Raw genomic sequence first — 16,934 nt, forward strand, 5'->3', positions numbered from 1 at the left:
TTTTTTTCAAAATCGCGTTGTGCTTTTTTTTTAAATCTCGTGTTTTTTTTTCAAAATCGCATTATGCTTTTTTTCCAAAATGGTGTGGTGCTTTTTTTCAAAATTTTGTTGTGCCTTGATTTTTGAAGTTCGTGTTGTGCTTTTTTTTTCAAAGTTCGCGTTGCGCTTTTTTTAAAAAATCACGTTGTGCTTTTTTTCAAAATTCGCGTTGTGCTTTTTTTTTAAAATCGCGTTGTGCTTTTTTTTTAAATCGTGCTTTTTTTTAGATTGCGTTATGCTTTTTTTCCAAAATGGTGTGGTGCTTTTTTTCAAAATTTTGTTGTGCCTTTTTTTTCAAAGTTCGCGTTGCGCTTTTTTTTTAAAATCACGTGCTTTTTTTCCAAAATTTGCGTTGTGTTTTTTTTTTTTTTTAATCGCGTTGTGCTTTTTTTCTAAAATTTGCGCTGTGCTTTTTTTCCTAAAATTCGCATTGTGTTCTTTTTTTTTGAAGTTCTCGTCGTGCTTTTTTTTAAAAATCGGGTTGTGCTTCTTTTTCTGAAATTGCGTGGTGCTTTTTTTTGAAATCGCGTTGTGCTTTTTTTTCAAAATCGCGTTGTGCGTTTTTTTTTCAAAATTGCGCTGTGCTTTTTTTCCAAAATTTGCTTTGTGCTTTTTTTCAAAGTTCGCGTTGTGCTTTTTAAAATGAAAATCGGTTTTTTTTTGAAATCGCATTGTGTTTTTTTCAACGTTCACATTGTGCTTTTTTTCTGAAATTGTATTGTACTTTTTTTTTCAAAATTGCGTTCAAAATCTCGTTGTGCTTTTTTTTTTGAAGTTTGCGTTGTGCTTTTTTTCGACGTTTGCATTGTGCTTTTTTTTCTGAAATAGCGTTGTGCTTTTTTTCGAAATCGCGGTGTTTTTTTCCAAAATCCGCATTGTGCTTTTTTTTCAAAGTTGGCCTTGTGCTTTTTTCAGAATTCACGTTGAGCTTTTTTTCAAAGTTTGCATTGTGCTTTTTTTTCAAAATCGTGTTGTGCTTTTTTTTTCACTAAAATTCGCGTTGTGCCTTTTTTTTCAAAATCGTGTTGTGCTTTTTTTTCAAAATCGCGTTGTGCTTTTTTTTGAAATTGCGTTGTGATTTTTTTCAAAGTTCGCTTTTTTTTCAAAATCGGGTTGTGCTTTTTTCCGAAATTGTGTTGTGCTTTTTTTTCAAAATTGCGTGGTGCTTTTTTTTCAAAATCGCGTTCAAAATCGCGTTGTGCTTTTTTTTTGAATTTCGCGTTCTGTTTTTTTTTCAACATTTGCGTTGTGCTTTTTTTTCCAAAGCGCATGGTGCTTTTTTTCAAAGTTGGCCTTGTGCTTTTTTGAGAATTCGCGTTGATCATTTTTCAAAGTTCGCACTGTGCTTTTTTTCAAAATTGCGTTGTGCTTTTTTTTCAAAATTGTGTTGTGCTTTTTTTTCGAAATCGCGTTGTGCTTTTTTTAAACTAAAATTCGCGTTGTGCCTTTTTTCAAAATCGCGTTGTGCTTTTTTTAAAATCATCATTGCGTTCTGCTTTCAAAATCCCAATTGCTTTTTTCCAAAGTTGCTTTGTGCTTTCTTTTTTTGAAAATCGTATTGTGCTTTTTTTCTCGAAATCACGTTGTGCGTTTTTTTTAAAATCATGATTGCGTTCTGCTTTCAAAATCCCAATCGCTTTTTTTCAAAGTTGCATTGTGCTTTTTTTGAAAATCGTGATGTGCTTTTTTTTCATAATCATATTGTGATTTTTTTTAAAATCATGATTGCGTTCTGCTTTCAAAATTCCAATCTTTTTTTTAAAAAGTTGCGTTATGCTTTTTTTTCAAAATCATATTTTGATTTTTTTCGGAATCTTGTTCTATTTTTGAAATTTGCGTTGTGATTTTTTTCTAAATCGCATTGTGCTTATTATTTTGAAGTCGCATTGTGCTTTTTTCGAAGTTGCGCCTTTTTTTGAAATTTTGTTATGCTTCTTTTCCAAAATTGCGTTGCGCTTTCCAAACTAAAGAAGCTACGCACACTGTTACAGCTGCGCTTGGCGCAGCTGTCTAGTTTTTTTTTTTTTTTTGGCTTTTGTATCTCTACCTATCTAGATCAATAATTTTGAAAAACATGAACATGAAGTGTAAAAATATTCTTAGAATCCTTAGGCAATCATCGAACCAACTGAACAAAGTTTCTTTTCTTAGAATCCGCCACAAATCCCATATAGTCAACAAGACAGGAAATGTCAGCATAACCACAATAACCGAAGATGGTGAAATGTCCCCCTATCAAGAAATGGCAGGGGCCACACCGACCGATGTGCTGAGTAGTGCTGAGTAGTGCTGAAAGGCATGAGGGTTCGCGATCAGTAGTCGGAGAAAAACCAGAAGTTGAAGAGTGCTCCCCTGGGGGGGATAGGTGTCTGGAACAAGGGTTATACCACCTGGACCGTATGAGAACAGCCACACGTTAGAAGATGTCAACTCGAGACTTCTAGTGGTGAGGTCATTCTTTGATCATACAAAAAACTAAAAAGCCAACTCTTAAGGACAATCCGATCAGCCCCCAGTCCATTCTAGGGAAGTATTTTGCCGATATAGAATACCAAAATGTGGCATGTAGGATAGTTTGATAGGGCCATGGACCAGCTAGTTGTATCCAACAATCTGGAACACCCCTACAGCCTGATCTTCACAAACCACAGATACGCCAATGCAATGAAATATCTTGTGCTCAGAGCCATAAAGGAGAGATTCTACCACCCAGTGGGGCCAGCTTCTGTGTCCTCCCTGCTTCCATACAGGGAGTACCTAATCATCAGTGAACTGCACACCGGCAAACTGACCCCCCACTCAGGTGAAGAGTATACTTGAACATATCGAAAGGAAATGCGAGGAAAAGATCCAGAGGGACAACTAGGGACATATATCAGTAAGATCTAATGGAGTATTTACGATAGAAGAACTAGAAGACGACCTAATGCTGCAAATACCAGAGTATGCCTTAGTGCATTGTGTTAGCCGAGACTTCAGGATGAGTAAGGGCATAGTGGTCAAATTCAGACAAGCCTTTGGCAATGTAGACACTCTAAAGTCAAGGGGTGCCAAAGTGGGTGATGTGGTGGAGATATACAGCAAAGGGAACTACGTTTTATATGCAGTAATCAAAGAAAGACACCAGGACAAGCGACAATAGGAGACTTTGTATGAACAATGAAAGCTCTGGCAGCCAAATGCGTTGAGCTAAACATCGCAAAAATCGCAGTACCAAGATTAGGGTGTGGCTTGGACCAACTTGAATGGCCACTAGTTAAACAAGCACTCCTAGAGTGTTTCAAGGGCCTTACAGTGGCTCTGAGAGTTTGCACCCTCCCACCAAACATGAAAGCGTGACTACCTGAACAAGATGTCAAAAACCAATATTGTCAACTGTAAATCAAATTATGCCCAAAGCCAAATTCAAGACATGAAATACTCGGGACTGAATTTACCTGGATCTTGAAATAATCCTAAAATTTACTATAATATTTATCTATACTTGTAAATACTAAACTTATAATACAGAAAACAATCTTTTCTCATGGGCAGTTGGTGAGAAGCCCTAAGCAAGTGCACCGACTGCCCCACAAAAGTCCAAATAAACCTCTTGGCAATAACTAGGGGACCTAACTTGTTGGGATCACCCCTAGGTGAAATCACTCCCCGTTCAAACTTCACCCTGAGATGGGTTGGGTGCTTGGTCGTGATCAGAACAGGTACGCGTGGTAACAAAACCTAGGAAGTGACAACTGGGCCTTAGGCAACTGCCTAGGGGCTTGGGTCGTGGTGGACAATCCGTCTCCCCCCCTTCTCCCCCCTCCCATCCATGCTTAGACTTGGAGTGAAGCTATAATTATATTTAGATACATATGTTTATTCTAGTAACCCTTAGTCTAAGATTGTTTTTTCTTTAATAATAAAATACCCCCACCGACTGGTGAGGATTGGAGGGGGGGATCGTTTCAATTTGCGTTGTTTTCTGTTTTTCATTTGGGGGGGGGGGATTTTCAGTTTTTTGTTAGACAAGACAAGCGGACCGATGACATTTTGACGACATGAACGTGGATAAAAGTACCTACTACCTACTCGAAAAGCTAGAAAGGGATTCTCTATGGCACATTGTATGCTACCTCCTGTACCTATACGTACGAGTATGTAGCCCTATACTAATATACGATCAATGTTAAATTACCCTTTCAAAGGTCGGTCAGTTTTGAGAATTTCAAATTCGCCAGAGACCACAGACCTACTACGTGGGAGGGGATGGGGAACGGCAGCGAGACTTGCAGAAAACAAAACCAACTGCCGAACGTTGGCAAAAAGTTGAGACGTACTATAAAGCAGGCTAGAAAATCTCAATCTCTCCGCGTTGAATGAAAATGAAACAATGCTTTTAAAATTGGGTACCTAAGCCAACCTTGCGAGTAATTAAATAATACGACGAAATAGCGAAAAGCAGATTCGCGGCGTTGTTTTATTAACGTACAAATATGACGATACAGTATGAAAATCGCAAAGATACAAATACAATACAACTTGAGAGAAAGGAGAAAGCCCGAGCCGCGAGCCGGGGTGAAAAGGAAATATGAACGACGAACGTTAATATCGCCAAGCACAAAGACCAATTAGAATATCCATTAAACAAATGTATACCAACAGAAGGATATTTGCAAGTATTCGAGCGGGCCGAGGAAAATGAAATTAATGAAGCTTCTTGTGATCTTTCGAGCTGAACGGTTTTTATACTCGTACAATGGATTCAACTTTAGGTCTCCAGCAGCAGTAGCAAAAGCTAAAATATGTATATACAGCGCCCGAAACCCGAAAGAACCTTTGCAGTGAGTTATCATACCGGCGTATTTTTAATGTAATTACATGTACATAGTTCTATAATGTACTCGTGTTTTTTTTTCTGTTTTTTGGATTCGAAAAATGTAAAAACCACCCGATTAAAGAAATTACGTCGTCGCGTCGTCGCCCCCTTGTTTCGAATCGTGCAACCTTTTTATGTAACGAGGTGTCGTAAGAGTTGCCGAAGAGTACGCCTTGCCTTGCATTGCAGTTGTGAATGACGCTACGACTCGAGGTATGCATTTTACATAACCGTCATGGTGCTACGGTTGAACTGCGCTCCGATGCAGGTGCACCGTGCCATGCCACGCCATGCCGCGAGATGCATTTCATGGTTCGCGAGCAAACACGTACCTCACTGTAGTATATGCCTTCTAGTAATACCTACGTAGTACGTACAATCGATGCAATCCTAATAGAGCAAATTATCGAAAATAGCCGTATGGGAGGCAAATGTACCCTAGACGTAGCTGGCATAAATTTACCGCTAAATACCTACGACTATGCTCGTATACGAGTATTTGTAAACTTCATTCACTATGTTTTCGGTTTGAACCCCTTCGCAGGTCACGGTTCGCCAATTCAACACCTGTTCCCAAGTCGAAATTTTCCACATTGTTCCACTCTGCTCTGTATAGGTACTAAAATAGCTACGCATTTTTAATTTAACCTTTCAATGATACCTAAAGAGACGCTTCTGTTGAAATATTCGTCCAAAGTTTTTTCCCAACCATCGTCGTAAAAGATATCGGTATTCGTTCGTTTGGTTCAATATTTTCCAACGATGAGACGGCAGTTAATTATATTTTCAGTGAAAGTACAGTCAGATTGTACCTGTTGATCTATCAAAATTTTCATCTGATCAGATCTGCTCGCTAAAAAATATCCCAATCGAAAAATATTGAACTGGACAGAGCTAGCAAGTCATAACTTCGTAAGAGCAGGTGCAAAAATACATTATCAACCAAAATTTTAGATGCTGAAGGGTATTTTTGGATTTTTGGTGTTTTGAAAATGAAATTTAGGCCAAAAATGAGGAGAAAGTCAAAATTTTGCCAAATTGACTCAAAACTCAGAAATTTAGTATGTTCTTTTGTATTTTCAAATCTTCAAATCGATAGGAAACTGATTCAAATCGTTTCGAGCAATTTTGGAATTTTCAGCATGCTGAGTCAATTGGAGGTGGTTTTGGGTCGTTCTGGAGCACCCATTTCCAGAAAATAAAAAACACGTTATGAAATATACCTAGTGCTTGTTAGTGAGCTACTTGACCGATTGTTCGCCATTTTCCGAAATCGAGTTCTGCCAATTCGAAAACATATTTGTATTTCTCCAGCGATTCAATAATTGAAAATTTGAAAAATACATATATCTGAATATGGAAAATGGGTGTTTAATTGGTCAAGTGGATCAGCAACATGCACTAAATGGGTCGTAAGCGCCAACGTTTATTTCGACAGATTTTATGGTATTTTTGGGAAAACTGAAATTTTTCTGAAAAATAAAAATTTCCGGAGCCTTCAAAACGACCAAAAACTATCTTCAGTATAGACTCGGCACGTCAAAAAATAGGACACAAAGTGAATTTCAAATTTTTTTTATCAAACTACAGAGGTACGGTGAATTTATCAAATTTCCATTTTGAAATTGCTGAAGAATTACGAGGGAAGTATTTCAACCGGAACAAAATTTTTTGAACCGGACTGGGAAGGATCGAAATAGGACTCTTGGTCAGCTGAAAATTTGGTTTTGGGGGTTTTAGACTATGCTCTTTCCAAAAATCGTGGTCTTGTTCAAATCGGAGTGTGACACCTTAAGAGGTTGCCTTGTCAAAAATTATCACTGCAGAAAATTTTGGATTCAAACGAGCCCCAAAAATATTTCCTAAATTCATCGAAAGAGTCGCATATGTGGGTAGATCCAAGTTTATATAGGTGCTGAATTTTATTATCATCCTATTTAAGCGCTTTTTTCGTAGATTTAAGAAACCGAAATTCCGCTGCCTGGAGGCTCCAGAATATTTCGAAACTGTCACCAATCGACTCGATGGGTCAAAAATAAGGTATAAACCAAATTTCAGCTTTCTAAGTTACCTAATTTGCTAAAATTTCGATTTTTTTCCTCATTTTTTCCCAAATTTTTAAGAATTTACCAAGAAAAATGATTTTGAGCCCCTCTGAAATTTTGACTGGTGGTATATTTTAGGATTCTCTTTCGTTCCTGCTTTGTAAAAGTACTTAATTAAAAAAATTTTCCCTTGTGAGGGTTTTGAATTGGCAGAAACCGATTTATGACACACTTTTGAAAATCTAGAATCTCCAAAATCTGGCCGGAAGTTTTCCAGAACATCTTGAAACCAGTTCTAACCAATTCAGCATAATTATTAAGATCAGAGTTTAAAGTGAATTTTAGCTTTCTAACTTCACTGGGTAAAATTTTCCAATTTTCAAACATCTACCGGAAGCTCCAGAACTGCTCACAACGGTTCAAAAGCGTATCTAAGCAATTCGTGGAGTTGAAAAAAATGTGTTTGTATCAAATTTCAGCGCTGTAGCCCAATTTGTTGCAATTTAGATGTCAGTCCCTCTTCCAATTTCTGGTAAAAATGAACTTCTGTAAAATTACCTATTCAAATGTTACTCTGTAATCTATCAAAATGGCTGAAAGTTTTGGCGAAAAACTCGTACTCATTTTGACAAAAAAATGTTTCCAGCATTCAAAACAAAATTTTGTACTTGAAATTAGTTGATTATTTTCAGAACTTTTGAAAGTTTCACACAACCCATCAAATCCAGTGAGAGTTTTTTCGGCTAATTGTGAGGAAATATGGCGAGACCGATCGCAATTGAATAGGTAGATAACATAATAATGATAAGAAAATCCACTCAATTGCAAAATCTTCTGACTTTTGTCTGTTTGACCCCGGCACATGGCAAATTGGTATTTTCTGAGCCCGAGTCTTTCAACGTAATTTCTGTCGTCAGTTTTCTCGTCGTCGAATTGCAGAATTGCGAAGAAGTAAAAGTGACGATCGAATGAATGGAAAGGATAAAAGTTTCATCGATGCGGAACGATAAATCAGCTGACTAGTGAGAGATATTACCCTTTCTGGTGAAAATAATTTTCTTATCGTATGGTTTTGTTTCGATGTTTCGGCGTTTTGGAAAACCCTCGGTAATATTGGTAAGTATAGTTTTTTATTCGAATTCGACTCATTGACTGCGGCGATAGGATTACGAGTATAATTGAAAAATAAAAGCCCGATTATGTTGATGATCAATTGTACGTATGGTACTTACTTAGTAGCGCTGGACATATTTCAAAAGACGTTTCGAGCAATTGATTTTAGGTCAGGTTTCTTATCGGTGACAAGCAGGCTTGTTATACCTACTTATTTACTTATCGTGGCACGTAAGTCTTAAGACGTTCACGAACCATTTATAATTTTTAAACGACGTGTGGTCGACGACTTGTCAGATCGTAAGAAAATCTAGTTCAATGGTTCGCTTTAACTGAATTTTTTTCAAAATCGCCGGATGTAAAATTCTTTCTCGTCGAATCGACGAGATTAATAATAATTTTTTTTTGAAATATTTCGATAACTCAAAAAAAAAATACACATTCGTGGAGACCGTCGCCGTCAAATTTCTGCCTCCACTCTTGATTTTGGCGTGAAACAGGTTGAAGATACTGGTAACTGGTACATGTTCATTATTAAGGGAGAATAAAAGAGAAGGCTGCCGCAGACGTGAGACAGGTAAAGGTAAAACTGTAGGAGGGTATAGTACGAGTACGTACAAACAAATGAGATGCTAAGAAAAACACAAGAACAGGAAGTCGACGATGGTACATTATGTGGTCTGTGGTCGTCGTTGTTGGAAATCCTACATAAAAATAGCTGGACAGGCGTCGTCGAGAGAAAGACATTTTTTGTCTGAACCAAAATTCACTTTTGATAGCTTATTGATTAAAGAGTTATTTCGGAAGAAATATGCGTTTAGCTCTTTTAAACTGTGAAAAACACTGGCTATAGTTAGTTCCAGCACGAAGGAGGGGGGTGGGGGAGAAAGAGTACCTTTCAAAGGCCTAATAAGAGACAATAATTTTTTCCTCTAAAGAAAAAATTTGTACGTAAGTATAATAATTCCCAAAACTGCGAGCGTGGAAGACTGAAGATTTGGCGCCGACGTTTGTCTAGATGAAAATTTTCAAATTCTTGTCAAAAAAACTTCCAAACAGGTAACGATACAAGCGGTTCTGCGATTAGTACGAGTACATTTTAATCATACCTGAAATGAATTGTTTTTCAAAATCTCGCCAGGTTAGCGTCACGTTCGTCTTGGTAAACTCTATCGATGCCTCCTCATCTTTGTTCGCCGCTACACGCATTTTAGTTTCAACTTTGTCAGCTATTCGGACCTTAGAAAGTGCTACCGAAACGTCGTCGTCGATTTGATTCCGTTCGCGTTCCAAGAACCGCGTATTTATTTTTTCCACTTTGGAACTTACGGATTTTCGCATTGCCACTACATTTTCAAGACGTTTCGCGATGAGTTTGACCATACTGTCGAGACGTGTGGTTAGATCGGCGATGTTTTCCAAAACTCGCTCGCTCAAGTCTTCCATCTCGGAATTGGTTAATGTCTGGATTTCTACCAGATCTTTAACGAAGTCAGTTGCCACGTCGACTTTATTAGGGACTGCTGGCGATGCCGATGCCGCTTCTTCCTCGACTTCTAAACGGATCTCGGAAAGTATTTTCGAGATATCGTCCATTTCATATTCCTTCAAAGTTAGAATATTCACGTTTTCCATCTTGAGAGTGATTAATTTCTGCATTCGAACCAAATTTCCAAGCTGTTTAGCGGCAAGTTTGACCACACTGCTGAGTGTAGTTAGATCAACAGTGTTGGCCGAAACTCGCTTACTCAAGTCTTCTATCTCGGAGTTGACTAATTTCTGAAATAACGCTAGATCTTCGACGCTCAATTGATTTTTATCGAGCCCTGTCGATGCTACCTTATCGTTATCGGCTATCCGGATCTCGTTGAGCGCTTTCAGAATGAGGTCGATTTGATTTTTGGCCAAAATCAGTCTATTCGTGTCGTCCTCTTTGGAGTTGATTGATTTTTGTATCGCTACTACGTCCGCTAGTTGCGTTGCGACCAGTTTAACCATACCGCCGAATGTTGTTAGATCGATAATATTTTGGGATAGTTGCTTACTCAAGTCTTCGGCCTCGGATGTGGACAATTTCTGAACATTTGCATGGTCCTCAACTTGAACAACGCTCGCAGTTTGGAGACTGGATTTTGATGCCGCATCATCGTTGCCGTCTGCATCCATGTCAGCGATAGGCACCTTGGAAGGCGTTTTCGAAATATCTTCGATGTGATTTTCGTTCACCATTTTTTGTGAAAATCGCGATCGAATCGTATCGAAAATTGAAAAAATATACGACTGAAGGTCCGACGAAGACGACATTTAAACGAATTAGTAAAATCGACAGCGAAAATTGCTCGTTTCCAATGTCTATAAATACTTTATCACACGAAGGAACTAACGTCGCGAAAATGAAAAAAAATCACGAGTACAGAACTATCCGTCGATGCTAAATCAAACAAGTCCAGTCGCGAAATGAGGGAATGGAATGGTTTAAGATGTTAACGAGGGTAAGTATGGTCTTGGAAAAAAAAAAAAAAAGCAGGAAGGGACAATGGAAGGAGAATATCGTAAAAAGCTTAGAACAGGTACTTAGGTGGCATGTCCAAATACAAAGAGCTTCGGTCTAGCCTGACGCCAAAAATCCTTTCCGCATCACGAGGTGCTCTCGAATGGTAAGCTATCGGGAGCCACAACAATAAATACCTACAATCATATGTTAAAAGGCTAACACTGTCTTGGGATAGTCTTATGGTAGACCGATCCTCAGCGGAACATTATCCTTAACAGACGATTGTGATTATGGTCCCAGCTGATCTTCGAGGATTGAAAAATCAGCTGTTAAAATCGACCTTTGAAAACCACGTACATATTTCATTAATGTGCAGAGACGCAGGCATCCATCTCAATAAAGTGACTTTTAATGTTCAGTCGCCACGCTTCAAAAAAATTAATATGTAAATAAAGAATACATTTAAGAGAGTGGATCATGCAAAAGACGTTCATTCTGAGTTGAAAGTCACCAAGATGCAATTTCAGCTTCGAAAATCTCCCTGAAGGGAAGATATGGATCCTCGAAGAAAAGGGTGTTTTGGGGGAGGGGGGAGGCTCAAATATAGAAGGCATAATTTGAGGTTCTGCGTCGGTCCAGTCTTTTGCCATGGGAGAGGGGAGAACCCCTGTCCTTTAGATTGCTTGCCAATCCACACCATAAATAAAATATGTGGAAGATGATTCAGTGGCCAATAGGAACAGATAATTTTCTTTAAACTACTAAAGAGGGAAGAAGATGATTGGCAGGGTTCAGTACCTGCTTATCAATACTCTAGCATAATGAAATGAGATTGAAATTGCTTCTTTTTTTTTATTTTTAAACCAATGATTCGATTACGAATACTTGAAAGATTTTGAATCGAGCACGGTTATTCTAACAAGCGACGACGACGACTACGACTACGGTGCTGTTACATAACGAGCAAATCAATCAGCAGCGAAATAAGATGAAAGAAAATGCCATCAATCAATGGTAGATAGGTAGGTGATTGTAGCAAGTATTGAGCCGAGCCGAGCCGCACATCAGCGTATAATCGCCGTTGGCAGGCTGCTCGGCTCGATTTTCATCGTGCAGCGTCCATATCCGCCGATATACGGAATATTAATTCGTATCACGCGGTATTTTTCTTTCAAATTGGCACCAAGGTTCGGCACAAAAGAAACATTACAAATGAGTCCGGCATCAACACGTAGTTTTTCAGTTTTTTTTCTTTTTCTTTTTTTCTTTTTCCTCATCTTCTTGAACCAAACTCGACGCAGAGTGCAACAACAACAGCATCCATCGGCGGTTCGGCGGCGCGGCGGTAGCATGAAAAGTGAATGGAAATAAACGATCGGAAGCGAGTCGATCGGTAGCATTAGCTTAAACATAGATGTAGGCCTTGGTATAGGATAAGGCTATCAACAAAATAGTTATGATAATGGAAAATTCACGGTGCTCCGGTGTATTCGCGTGGGAATGGACGGCTACTTCAAACAAATCGCTATCGCTCTTCAGGCCAGCCACCGTTTTCCTCCCGATTCCCCGATTTCCCCGATTCCCCCGGATTCCCCGATTCCCGATCATGTACTCGTATATACTGTACGCTTCTCTACAGGGCTTAACTCTTTATAGCGCGATGCTCTTTTTTTACTCGTATTCCTGCTTCTGCTTCTGCTTCTTGTTCGCCTTCCAACAGAAGCTACGTATTTTTTTCTTCTTTTTTTCTCATTTTTCCGACATCTTATAGAGATTTACTTACGAGCCGACGACGGCGACGCCAACGAACTACCTTCTCTTTGCGACGCGAGTATGTGTGGTGCATTTGCACGCAATATCGCCGACGTCGGCTTTGCTCTAGCTGATCAAATGTGCACCATTCACTATATCGTGTCGAGCACTCTAAGATGTCTCAAAAATGTGCATTCAAACAAGAGTCAGCGTCTGCTCCTTACTTTGGAGAACGTATTAATTGAACATATTTCAGTTCTTTCGAATGGCAAGTCTGACGAACTTCCAAATTATAAGACCTTCTAGTCGCTTGTGCCGAAAAAACGTATTTTTTGTCGAAAATTGCCAACAATTTTTACTTTTTACCGAAAATTTCCAACGAGTTTCACTTTTTTGTTGAAAGTCACTGAAAATTCCTGCCTCTTAACATGCTTTTGACCAAAATAGGAAAAAGTCTCGGCTTTAATCAAACTATTTTCCAAAACCACCTGAAAACTTCATAAAATTTTCAAAAAGTCCTGCTTTTTTGCAAAAAAAAAATTGAAATGAGATGGAAAGCTAAAATTTACTCTACACTCCAATTTTAGCACCCTCTGAAGACGACTTCAGGTGGGTTCAAGTAAGTTTAGGGCCTCCAGCACCTTTTTGAAAATTACTGGAGCCTCCAGTAGATTTTTGAAACTTGAAATTTCCCTAAAATTAATTTACCAAATAGAGTCAGCAAGCTGAAATTTACTTCGCAGACTACATGGTGGCTTCAAATGGTTTTGAAGCTTCCAGCTACTTTTAGGAAATTTCAATTTTCCAAAAAAACCGTCATACAACCTTTCAAAAAGTTGCTGGAGGCTCCAAAACTACTTGAAATTCACCAGCAGTCAGCTTCGTAGCGTATTGAAATTAGTTTGCAGAATGAATTTCGACTCTCCATCATAGTTTGATGAAATTTTGGGGGAATTTCAAGTTTCAAAAATCTACTGGAGGCTCCAGTAATTTTCAAAAAAGTCGTTGGGAGCTCTAAAATGACTTGAAATCCACCAGAAGTCGTTTTCAGAGGGTGTTAAATTTGGAGTGTAGAGTAAATTTCAGCTTTCCATCTCCATTTGATGAAATTTTGTGAAAATTTAAAGTTTCAAAAATCTGCTGGAGGCTTCACAGGAATTTTCAAAAAGTCGCTGGAGGCACCAAAACGACTTGAAATTCACCTGCAGTACTTCGTAGCATATTGAAATTAGTTTTTAGAATAAATGTTAGCTTTACAACTCCAATTTGATGGAATTTTGTGGGAATTTCGAGTTTCAAAAATCTGCTGGAGGCTCCAGAACTGCTCAAAACGGGTTGAAACCGTTTCCAATCGATTTGGCATGTTGAAAATAGGGTATATCCCAAATTTCAGCTTTCTTGGTCAATTTGGTAAAATTTTGATTTTTCTCCTCATTTTTGGCCTAAATTTGATTTTCAAAAATTCACCAAAAATCGAAAAACGCACTTTAGCACTTGAAATTTTAACAGGTAATAAATTTTTGCATGATCTTTCGATCTACCTTTTGTAAAGTTCGAAAAAATTCGTGCAAGTCCTATGTTGAAACGCAAAATCTGAGATTTCGGCTGACCTGTCAATCAAAATGGCCGCCATTTTGTAAGTAAGGCCAACTTTTTTTGGTCAAGTTTGCTTTAAAATGTTTCTTAGTTAGGATGTCCCCTTTAAGAAAAAAGTTGTCCCGGAGGATCGGCGGGGGGGGGCGGGGGTGCAATTACTCCTATTGTCATGTGCCGGACTATAAGATAAAAAATGAAACATCATTTTTTTCAAAGTCTTGTTTCGCTCCTGCTTTGGAAAACTCCATACAAATCTTTGCAAGGATAAGAAAATTTGCGTTTTTTTTTTGCATCCTTAGTTTTTCACCTCCAATACCCTCTTCCTCCTCGTCCTGCTGCTCCCCCGATCCCTTCTCTCAACTATGATTTTTTTTTACTACGCCATCGCATCGTTCTAGCGTACCTAAGATCAAGACATGCTTCAAGTTCGGTGTAGTTGATTATTCATTGATTGACCATTGAGGAATTGCGGGGTGAAGCAGCAAGACCGACGACGGTAACGAGAAACCCCTCTCACAGGCATATAGATGAGGTAATCCAAAGAACTGAGCTGGCACGACGAAGACGAAGCTATTCATTTTTGTCGGGGCTATTGAACCGGAAATCAGCGAATGAAGCGTTTTCAGAGACGCTGTGGTAGCGAAGAAGAAGTTTTTTTTCTATGCATAAGAAGAATGAATACCTTTAGTTTGAGAATAGCTACTTTACAGAATTATATCGCACTTGTCGAAAACTGAAAGTAACTCGACCAAATTTATAGTTCGTTTGGTAATTTCCTCATTTTACCTGAAAAAAAAAAACCGAACCACTTACGCAATTTTTGAAACCACCTAACCTGTGGAAACTTTCTCCCGTACATCTGTGAGAAAGCCAACTTGAGCGATATTTTTTCATCGCAGTCTGACTGGTGTGATTGTGTATGTGAATTGTGAGGCGAAGATTTAGTGAAAAAAGTAAAAGAGTTACGCGTTTAGCCGCAATGTGGTAAATTACCTTACCTACGTCTTCTGTCTGTGTGCTCTGTACTCTTATAGTATCTGGGTATTACACGGAGAAGAGCGATTCTTAGATGAAAAAAAAAAAAAGGAAAAAAACCGTCGAGGAGAGGAGAAGAAGAAGGCAGCCGAGACCAGCTAATACTTACTGGTAGTCTAACGTACTCGTATAGTCGTAAGCTGTGCGGTGCAGCCGATGATGACGACGACGTCAACGACGTCGACAACGACAATGATCTATAGCCAGGACGAAGAGCAGGGCGAAGGAGGCGACGTGACAACGTACATACGTATACGAGTATACGAGCCCGCAGTGGACGGAGAAAGAGAGCGGAGCGGTAGATCGTGGCGGACAGGTCAATGGGGTGTTGTGTTGGGCTGCAGCACGAAGTAAAGCGGCGCGGCGGTATTAAAAGGAATAAAATAAAAGCAAAGACTGAATGAAAAGTGTCGACAAAAAAGGAAAAATGATGTAGGCATAATTTGTGCCGCATGGTTCATTAGACATGCCCCATATTTAATGCTGCCGTATCTCTCGGTACACACTGCACACTGTGCACAGTACACGGTACACAGCCACCGCCGCCGTAGATCGAAGCCCCCTCCCCTCACCCTCCTCCTCCTCCCCTATTCCTCTTTGCCTTCCTCCTGCTGTAGCTATAGGTAATACGCTAGTGGTAAAGGTATAGTCTGCAGGTACTGAGCGCTGACGTAGACGGTGCTGGTGCTGGTGCATTGCTGCTACTGTGTGCTGTTGTTGTTGTTGTGGCTGTGATTCCAATGTTTCTACATCTATTGTCGAATTACACAACTGAGCAATAACCACACCACCGCACCACCACCGACACCGACACTTACACCACCTCCTCCATCAGTCAGACTATCTCTCTGCATATAACTACGAGTGGTATTTACTGTATATCAATATACATAGGTATAGGTTTAGTCTTGGACACCAGGTAGTGGGTTGCAGGCAGCCGGCGAATAAAACTAATTACGAAATTAAGATAAAATGTTGTAAATGTCGAGCCCTGTTCATGCATTCCATACTCGATTCAATAAAATTTCAGTAATGAACTCTTCCCCCCTTGAACTCTCTGGTAGTGTGTTCTTTTTTGAATATACTGCTCGAAGAGTCTTCATTTTGGAAGGTCCTGCGTTAATTTGGTGAAATTTCGATTTTTTCACCTTTTTTTTTGGCCCAAAATTGTTTTTTCAAAATAACGTTTCTCAGTTCCGGAAATGTTAACTATACTGATGTACGTCTTTTTGCATGCTTTTTTGATCTAGCTTTACCTACCCAGTTTGAAAATTTTTCCGCTGCTTGAGATAAAAACCAATCTGCGATAGTACAGTTTTTATGGAAACAAAAAAAAATCACAATCCTACGACCTCGCAAGTACCCAAATAAAGCATTTTATAAGTAAATGCGGGTGTCTCTGTCTATAGTATACGTTTTCTACCCTTGTATAGCATAATGACGTTTTAACGTCCCCGAGGAGTTTAGCATATGTTGAAAGTGCAATTTTGTTACGTCGAATAATATCCGAAGAGAGATGGCACTTTGGGGATTTGTTCGACGAATTCATTTCTTAACGAGATTTGTTTGGGGTTGTTTCGTCTGCGCCGCGCCGCGCCGCGCCTTTATGAAAGAAATCGCGCAATTAATACCCGTTATCTGATTAAATTACCCTAGCATTTGACAAATATTCGCGGTTGATTGTTTTTTTCGTACTCGTACGTATGTGTACCTTACCTGTTGGAATCGTTTCTCGTGTTTGATTAAATTTCTTTTTATTCCAATTCTATAGTATTGAACTGGTGGAAAGGCGGAATTCATTCTCAAAATTGATATTGTTTTCTGATCGTTTAAAATTGAAAGGGGTGTCTGAGGTCTTTTCTTCAAAGTTCAGAATTAGAGTTACCTATTCGGATCATTCGGTTGTTTCGTGATTTTTAATGCAGAATGCAATCGCAACCAAAAACTTAACACAGAAATGTGCCCATGAAAATAGTATGTCAATAAACGAGATGAAAAAACA

At 39.0% G+C, this 16,934-nt stretch overlaps 1 protein-coding gene across 4 annotated transcripts in view; it reads right to left on the reverse strand.

Annotated features, from left to right (window-relative positions):
• Window positions 1-16,934, reverse strand: part of sv (shaven) — a 119,723-nt gene that overhangs the window by 61,989 nt on the left and 40,800 nt on the right. Inside the window, exon 1 of one of the 4 annotated variants that reach the window (XM_065360174.1) lies at window positions 10,101-10,492. The exons of 2 other annotated variants lie outside the window; for them this stretch is intronic. In XM_065360174.1, coding sequence (XP_065216246.1) covers window positions 10,101-10,359 — 259 coding nt within the window. In that variant the 5' untranslated portion in view covers window positions 10,360-10,492. One more of the 4 variants, XM_065360171.1, reaches the window with a different exon arrangement.

Source organism: Planococcus citri, chromosome 4 (assembly GCF_950023065.1).
Source record: "Planococcus citri chromosome 4, ihPlaCitr1.1, whole genome shotgun sequence".
NCBI lineage: Eukaryota > Metazoa > Arthropoda > Insecta > Hemiptera > Pseudococcidae > Planococcus > Planococcus citri.